The sequence below is a fragment of the Rhinatrema bivittatum genome, chromosome 6 (assembly GCF_901001135.1).
Source record: "Rhinatrema bivittatum chromosome 6, aRhiBiv1.1, whole genome shotgun sequence".
NCBI classification, from domain to species: domain Eukaryota; kingdom Metazoa; phylum Chordata; class Amphibia; order Gymnophiona; family Rhinatrematidae; genus Rhinatrema; species Rhinatrema bivittatum.
This window is the reverse complement of record NC_042620.1, coordinates 259091020-259100530: the sequence shown is the minus strand read 5'-3', so window position 1 is coordinate 259100530 and position 9511 is coordinate 259091020. Positions and strand designations below refer to the sequence as shown.

Here is a 9511-nt window from a genome sequence, read left to right as displayed (position 1 = left end):
TGAGGAAATGAAACTGCCCGAGACTTGTAAAAAGACTGCATGAGAAGCAGAAGCAAGAACAGCTATCTACAAACAGGATGAGCACGCTACTTAGACTACTCCTGTGTCTGTTCCTGTGTAGGATTAGCAAAGGCGGTATGTATGTATGGAATATAGGAAACAGCCAGTGCTGCTGCAGTTCATAATTTAAGGAGCATTTGCAATGGGGTTTGTTTTTTTTTCGCTTGGGTGACTAAAGAATTAGATTGAGGATATGCGCTGGCTGTGGTTTACTTGAATTTCATCTTCAGATTTTGATACTGTCCTGTGTAATGAGGCTCATGAATAATCTGAGCACCCTGGGGCTGACCGGATTAGAAACTGGATGATGGATTAGACAACAGAGGGTAGTGGAAAACCGAATTCACTCTGAGGAGTGAAAGGTGATTTGTAGAGTACCGAAGGGAGCAGCTCTGTATCTTTGTGTGTGGCTTTGCAGAGGGGTTAGAAAGAAAAGTTTGCCTTTTTGTGGACAGCGCAGTGATTTGTAAGAAACTGGATATCCTCATCCTGAGGAAATAAACAGCATGAGAAGTGAGCTAAGAAAGCTGGAGTTGAGGTTAAGATTTGATACAAACCAAGCCATGACATGCATTTAGAGTTCAGAAATCTGAGGGAGCAGTACATGTTGGGGAAAAAGAATTTGATGTGCATTGGCTATCGCAAGAGCGAGCAAACGTTTTGAGCCACAGCATCCCTTCCATTCATGCAATTGGGTAGAGCCCCCTCCAAGATGGGTTGCTATATATGTTCATGTGTGTATATATTATATATACAGTATATATATGAGGTCAATATTCAAAGCCATTTACGTGGATAACTCACAAGTTATCTAATCTAACTCCAAATTATCCATCTAACTGATAAGTTATCCATCTAACTCAGTTATCCATTTAAATGTTTAGTTTTGAATATTGACCTCATATATATATATATATATATATATATATATATATATATATATATATATATATACAGTACATACATACACACATATAGTCATACATGAAGGGCATTCACCAGAGATTGAGCCACACTGCCAACCAGTGGCTCAAAGCCCCCATTTTATTTCTCTTTAAGTTGCTGAAAGGAGAAAGCTCTCAGACACTCACACACATTTATTTATTTATTTGACAGTTTTTCTATACCGTCGTTTAGAAGTACCATCACAATGGTTTACAAGTCGAGCAATAAAATAACAAATTTCTAATTCAAATTATTACTAAAATAAATGCTAAAAGTCAAATTAATAGTAAAATAATAAAAAGTCAGAATAAGAACTTAAATCAACACTGCAGTAATATAAAATAACTAAAAAGCATAAAACAAGAAAATAAAATACAGAATGAAATCATAAAATCATAAATAGTAAGAAATGCCAACTATTTGCTCTGAGAATCGTCTTCCATTTGTTTAAAAGCCTGTATGTATAGCCAGGTCTTCAGGTCCTTTTTTAATTGTCTGTAATCTTGTTGTAGTCTTAGGTTTACAGGCATTGCATTCCAGATTTTTGTTCCTGCAAGTGAAATAGCCCTGTCCCTGACCTGTGTGAGATGTGCTGTTTTTTCCGATGGAATTGGTAGTAAGCCTTTGTTTGCTGATCATAGCATCTGTTGGGGTATGTGTAGGCAAATTGTAGTATTAAGCCAACCTGCGTGCTCATCATATATTAATTTGTGTAATGTGCTGAGAACTTTATACTGTATACGGTATTCAACTGGAAGCCAATGTAATTCAGCTAATACTGGTGTAATATGGTCCTTTTTCCTGCTGCCGGTTAATACTCTTGCTGCTGCATTCTGTAGAATTTGTAGTGGTCTAATGGTGGAAGACCCAATAAAAGTGAATTACAATAATTGGTCCTGTCGAATATTAAAGACTGTAGAATAGTTCTGAAGTCCTTATGACTACGTAGTGGTTTAAGGCATTTTAGTATTATTAGTTTCCCGTAGCCTTCTCTTACTTTATGTGTTATATGTTGTTTTAAACTAAGCTCATATCGATTATAACTCCAAGATCGCATACCTTATTGGACAATTTAACTATCCGATTGTTGTTAATCACTATTGGTGTTTGAATAATCTGCGCGTAAGAGCCTGCGCGTAAACAATGAATCCTCTTTGACTTTCAGTAATCAACTCAGGTCTGTTATTTGTTCTGCGTGGTTTAAAGCCCTCCTTGAGTTTTGCTGATTTTCGTACAGTAGTACAAGCAATTGTTCTGCCGATGTTAGATTATTGCTTAGGCACAAAGAGGCAGATATCCCATACCCAGATAGATACAGAGAAATGGTGCCTCATATCCAGACAAACACAGACACCTCACACCCAGACCAACAGTGAGCGAAACAGATACGTAGATAGACACGGAGACCCCCACACACAGTTACCCTATATCCACACAAACACAGAGAGACAAAGACACCCCACACTCAGGCACAGGCCCCCTACAGAAAGACAGAAACCCAATACCCAGAGAGGCACAGAGACGCAGACATATCTCACCTAGACCAAAAAACACAAGCAGGCCACCTCCAGACAAAAGACAGACACACAGATATCCTGCTATCCTCTTTTGACCGGTGTCCCACAAGAGTCCGTTCTTTCAGCATCATTATTCAATATCTGTATGTCACAGAAATGTAAATTACCGGCTGGCCTTTGTTCAGGACACAGGATATACGCAGACAACATACAATTTTATGTTCAAATGGGTGTTATGACTTTTGGTCGCAGGCGGCTGCGACCGCTACTACTCACTTCATGTCTCACTGCTCTCTCTCCCTCTGGAAGACTCGCGTCACGGCCCTTCTTGAGGACGTCAGGGCAGGAACCTCAGGGGCGGCTCCCCTTGATGACATCACTAACCCTGGACTCTTAAGCACCATCAGGGCCTATCGCAAATCGACTTGGTAAAGAGTTCCCTTTGCTGAATCCTTCTCTCTCACTTCATATGTGTTCCCCGTTCCTGCTACAGCTGGCGTGAGACATTCTCGGGTACCTGCTCCTCGGGGGCCCTGCCCCTGTCTCTGGCTATCCGCTCCTCGGAGGGCTTCCGCCTTGCTGTACTTCTGCTACCTTGCATCTTGGGAATACTTCTGGGATCCTCTCCAGCGTCTCTGCAGCTTCTTCCAGTGACTACCTCCACGGTGGCACCTCCTTCTTCTCTGGGCAGCCATTCAGGACTACAGGCTTCATGACTGCAAGGTTTCATCGTCTGCAATCTGATCTGATGCAGTCTCTGGTCCGTGACATTCAGATAATCTGCTTGATTGATCTGTGCAATGTCCATTTGTCCTGTTGCACCCAGAAAACCCTGAGATGTTCAGATCCTGCCCGGGACTGCGGATCCTGTTCTGCTGTAGCTCTGCTATCACTGATATTAGAGATGTGTATCGTGTGATCGATCGTCTTAACGATCGATTTCGGCTGGGGGGGAGGGAATCGAATCGTCGCGGTTTTGTTTTTGTAAATATCGTGTAAATCGTAAATCGGGGAGGGCGGGAAAACCGGCACACTAAAACATCCCTAAAACCCACCCCGACCCTTTAAAATAAATCCCCCACCCTCCCGAACTCCCCCCAAATGTCTTAAATTACCTGGGGTCCAGTGGGGGGGGGGGGTCCCGATGTGATCTTCCACTCTCGGGCTACGGGTGCGTTGATAGAAAATGGTGCCGGCGCTACCTTTGCCCTGTCATATGACAGGGCAAAGGTAGAGCCGGCGCCATTTTGGTTCCTATCCCCCGACGTCACGAGCGTAGGAGATCGCTCCCGGACCCCCGCTGGACCCCCAGGGACTTTTGGCCAGCTTGGGGGGGCCTCCTGACCCCCACAAGACTTGCCAAAAGTCCAGCGGGGGTCCGGGAACGACCTCCTGCACTCGAATCGTGTTGCCGTACGGCCAGCGCCATTTTGCAATATGGCCGGCGCCATTTTGCAAAATGGCGCCGGCCGTATGGCAACACGATAATGTAAAATGTAAAATAGGGCTGTTACCACCCTATTCTTTTAGTTATCTGGAAACCGATGTGATATCTCGATCGAATGTCGGTATATAAATAAATAAATAAATAAATAAATAAATAAATAAAAATTTCCTGTAATGCCTGGTAATGCTTTAGAAACCAATGCCAAATGGAATCCTTATTCAGACGTCTTCTCAGGGACACAGATACCTCTTGTTGCGTCCGTCGGTCTTGGTCGACTTCGACCTCTGTGCCTCGCCTTTTTTCCTTCTCTCTCCACAAACCTTGGGAAGATGGCTGCTGCCGCATCTTCATGCCGCTCTCCAGATCGGCAATGGTGACGGTGTTTGCCATGATTTTCCTGAGGGCTTCCTAGGGTGCGCGTGCGCACGCCACCCACGTCTTTATCCACGTCTTGGCGGGAACCTCGGGGGAGTCCCCTCTGAGTGATGTCATCACATCCTGGTATTTAGCCTGCCCTTCATTTGCTAACAATCTGAGTTAGCATGGATTGGACTGCCTCCAGTCTAAGCTGCTCTGCCGCTTCCCAGCTGTCGCAGGAAGCTCTCTCTGCCCTTCGGGGTAATTCTTCACTAACCTAGGTACCCGCTCCTCGGGGGCCCTTCTGCTCTATTTCAGGTACCTATCTTGGGATACCGGGTACTCGCTCCTTGAGGGCCTGCTCTCCCTAATCTGGTGCCTGCCACTGAACAACTTCTGCCTGCCAGGACCTTCAACTATACAGCTTCTGCTTCAGTGAGTACTAACCCTTTCAGTCTGTCTCAGCTTCAGCGCTTTGTGTCTACATCCGGGACCTGTCCATGCTACGCCGCGCTGCCTATCACCTACTCGAGTGTGAGACTGGTCTCCTCTGCTGAGGAACCCTGGACTACTTCACTGGGTTACCTTCACCGCTGCCCGCTCCCCGGGCAGTACCATCGAGCTGAACAATAAATACAACTTTTCTGTGTCTGCGTGTATAGAGTCTAGCCTAGTACTGCGGTTCCTCACGGGGCTCCTCCCCGTGGGAGTGGCCATCACCCCAGTACCCAAGAATCCACTCCAACACCTCATAACCATAACACCTCTGATAGGCATCAGATACTTCACTTTCAATGCATATCCAGCATAACTCTCTGCTTCAACGGCAGGGGGAATGAAGAAAAGTAGATCTATATACAGAAAAAAACCAACAAGGTCTGAATTATTTAATCTTGGTAAACAAATAAACATGGTTATAACTTGCTTATTGCGGCGGTTACTACCCCTAACTAATTAAGCTAGATATTTCACTTAGAGGCAGTTCCAACACTGCTCTCTACATTAATGGTGGGGGTAGAAGGGAAATAGAATCAAAAGGTTACTAAGAGCCAAGAGTAACAGATAAGGTCCATCAGGTCTAGAGGACATGTATAAAGAGGAGGCAGCAAAACACTGCATGGAGCGGCAGTAGCCACAGAGGCATTCACGGAGTGGGATGCCAGTGGCCAGTAGTTGGTGTTCCACCTTCACGGAGCGGAAGGATGGAGGGCTGCCATCTCCCAAATAAAAAAAAAACAAAACCCAGGGGAGGGTAAGAGTATGTAAAATTAACGGAGAGTTCAAAGGCTATAGGTATTACCAATTATTAGGCTTATTCAATATTTGTTGATAGTTAATGTGGCTTTCAATGCATACTTCACTTTCAATGCATATACAGCATAGCTCTCTGCTTCAACAGCAGGGGACAAGAAAAACATACTTCACACATATCCAGCATAGCTCTCTGCTTCAACGGCAGGGGAGAAGTAAAATTAATACTTCACACATATCCAGCATAGCTCTCTGCTTCAACGGCAAGGGAGAAGAAAAACTAATACTTCACGCATATCCAGCATAGCTCTCTGTTTCAACGGCAGGGGAGAAGAAAAACAACCAATAAGGGCTGAATAACATAGTCTGGGTAAACAAATAAGTATGGGTGTAGCTTGCTTATTGCGGCGGTTACTACCCCTAACTAATCAAGCTTGATATTTCACTTGGATGCAGCTCCATCACTGCTCTCTACATTAATGGTGGGGGTGAAAGGGAAATAGAACCAAAGGTTACTAAGAGCCAAGAGAAACAGATAAGTATGAGAAAAAAGAAGTGTGAAGCTTGCTGGGCAGACTGGATGGGCCGATTGGTCTTCTTCTGCCGTCATTTCTATGTTTCTATGTTTCTATATTAATTTTGCTAGGTAAGTCATAAACCTAAATGAAGAGCTGCACAGACTTTACCTCCATTGGCTGTAGCATAACCTGTATGGATCTGACCTTATCTGGCCCCACTTTCAGTCCCTGTGAAGACAGAATGTGCCCATGGAGTCGATTTCCTTCACTTTGAATTGCAGTCTCTTCAAACTAAGCCTTAGCTTCACCAGCCTATACTGATCCATTAGGGCCAAGAGCTTGCCATCATGATCATGAGCTCCTTCCTCATCAGAGTCGCCGCAGCCCACAATAAGATTATCATCCACTACTGACTTGATTCCCTGCGGTTTCTGCTGATAAACCTTTGATGTTGCCGAGACTCCAAATGGTAGTTTGAACCAGCTTTTTCTGCCTCAGGGGGCCCAGAACATTGTCATGATGCTGCTTTTCCCATCTAACTTACATCGCAGGAATGCATCCCATGCATCAACAAGTGTAAATATTCATACCTTAGGCAGCTTGAATAAGACATTTTCGAGCCTTGGCATGATGTAGTGAGATCTCCTCCATGCTAGGTTTAGACATATTGGATCAATACAAATTCTCAGCTTCTCCAGCATCCATACTACAACCATGTTGTTTATCCAGCCGGTTCGGTCACCAGTGTGAGGTGACCATAAACTTCATGCCTGTACAGCTGTGGTTTTACCTCTGGCTTTATGGTTACTGGTATGTGGCACCCCTATGGGTTGACCACTAGGTATCACCTAGTCTCTATAGATAACCACCAGCTAGAGGGGCTACCATTTTACAACTCCTCCACTAGAGGCAGCTGAGTGGGTGGACCCTGCTTATAATTAGGGACTAGGGCTAGATTCATCATGGCAGTTTAGTTGAGATTTTGAGGAGAGAGGAGCTCTCCTTTGAGTGGGTTTCTTTTGGGTGAGGCCTCCAGCCCTCACTCAATATATTTTGGGGGCTACTCCTTCTTGTGTACTCTCTACCAGTTTGAGTATTCCTCCAGTTGTAGAAAGAGACTTTGTTAGGATTTTTTGTCTAATTTAAAGATCATTAAACTAGATTATAACCTGGTGCTCTTGAAGATGGCATTCCCCCGAATCCAGAGGCCAGGTCACTGAAGATCTGTCAGTACCCTTCTAGGGCCAGAGAAGAGCTGCAGTGACAGGGACATCCCAGAAAGGTTTTGGACATTTAGTGAAGTATTCTCTTTTAGGTTTAGAAGAGGTCTTTTTGTCACCCCCCCTGCTCTCAGTTTGGAGATTGGGCAAGGAACCCGACTCCTAGCAGCGAGGCCTTTCCTTCAGAGAGGTTCAGCATCAAGGAAGACTCTCCGCAGGATCTTTCCCCTGGGACACAGGCGCAGGCTGGGTAATGGTGTGAGGTCGGCTGGAACTCAGGTAGGACTGTGGAAACCTCTAAGGGGACCCCTCTGCAGAGGAGGAGCCCTCTAGAGTAGGGGGACTGTGAAGCTCTTGCTCAAAGAGAATTAGAAATCCCCAGGAGCCTGAGTCACCAGCACAAACACAAAGAGCAAAAGGACACTCATCTGTACAACCATCTGTTTTGCCTGGATATCGATTCCTTTCTAAAGAAATCAGTAAATTTTACTTTGGAACACCCAGACCTGTGTCCTGCCTTCTTTGTCCCATCCAGCATTCGACATTACACTGTACAGATGCACACTGGAAAGGGAGTCACCATACCACTCAGGCCATATCTGCTTACCCCCGTAGAAAGGACTTGCCCCGTGGGGTGATATTAGAGAGGGGACCTATGGCAGAAGAAGATAGCCCCAGAAATATATAACTTATTTTCTGTGCCCTGGAAGTATATCTCACCTTTAAAAACAGGGTTACAGGTACATTGCATGCAGTACATTGGATTGGTGAAATACTGGGATCAAGCTAAAAATGGACTTCTCTTAGAACAGATTCCTCTGATCCATGACTTCTCCTGAATATAACTTCAACTTAGTGCTGCTCGGTTGTAGTTGTGCCCATCTTGTCTTTCAGACATGTAGAATTACATATCACCTCATTTACAAACCATTTGTGTTTTGTTGTTCATATAGTGTCCGAGCATATCTTTGAGAAGTTCACATCAGTACTAAGCAATATCTCCTCCAACTTATGCAGCTTATTCACTGTATTTCACTTTTTGCTTGATAGACACACTTGCAAAATGATCAGGGCTACCACATGACCTACATGTTTTTCCATATGCTGGACATTGTTCTTTCTCTCGCTTATTTACATTGTCACAATACCTACAAGCTGCATATATGTTTGCAGATGGGTTAACTTGCTGTCGCGTATTGCGGTAGCCATCTATAAGAATATAAGAACTGTCATATTGGGGCAGATCAAAGGTTTATCAAACTCGGTATCCTGTTTCCATCAGGGGTCAATCCAGATTACAAATATCTGGCAAGATCCTAAATAGGAGATAGATTCCACGCTGCTTACACTCAGGAATAAAGCAGTAGCTTTTCCCAAGTCTACTTGGTTAATAACAGTTTAAGGACTTTTCCTCCAGGAACTTGTCCAAACTTTTTTTAAGCTCAGTTACAATAACTACCTTTACTACATCCTCTGGTAATGAATTCCAGAGCTTAATGTGTGTTGAGTGAAAAAATATTTCCATCAATTTGTAGGGATGTGAATCGTTTTCCATATCGTCTTAACGATAGAAATCGTGTGGCAGGGCAAGAAAATCGTCTTAGGCACGATTTTTTAGTTAAAAAATCGTTAAAAATCGTTTTTTCCGATTAGTGCGCACTAACTCGAGTTAGTGCGCACTAACGGGAGTTAGTGCGCACTAACTGAAAATGATACAATTTGACACTTTTCAGGTCAGTTAAGGTCAGTTTAGGAATGAATATGTATTCCTATTGGCTGCCCTCTTATTTATTCATGTTACCAAGTTTCCTACTGACAGTATATGGGGGATGGGAAATGGAAACAGTTGGTAGCTTGACAAAACAAGTAATGTGATCAGTCAATGTGACTAGAACTTGTGCCCTAACCCTGATACCAGGGGTATTGTGATCTTCCTGCACACAGTGCCCTATCCCTATTAATACCAGGAGTGTTGTGATCTTCCTGCACACAGTGCCCTATCCCTAATACCAGGGGTGTTGTGATCTTCCTGCACACAGTGCCCTATTCCTGATACTGGGGGTGTTGTGATCTTCCTGCACGCAGTGCCCTATTCCTGATACCGGGGGTGTTGTGATCTTCTTGCACACATCCCGATATCAGGGATAGGGCACTGCATGCAGGAAGATCACAACACTCCTGGTATTAATAGGGATA

General features: G+C 44.3%; 1 protein-coding gene across 2 annotated transcripts in view; it reads left to right on the top strand.

The window, feature by feature from the left end:
* LOC115094165 (complement factor B-like) overlaps nucleotides 1–9511 on the top strand; it is a 131389-nt gene continuing 121878 nt past the window's right edge. Inside the window, exon 1 of one of the 2 annotated variants that reach the window (XM_029606933.1) lies at nucleotides 1–135. In XM_029606933.1, coding sequence (XP_029462793.1) covers nucleotides 78–135 — 58 coding nt within the window. In that variant the 5' untranslated portion in view covers nucleotides 1–77. The remainder of the gene's footprint in view (nucleotides 136–9511) is intronic. The other variant, XM_029606932.1, reaches the window with a different exon arrangement.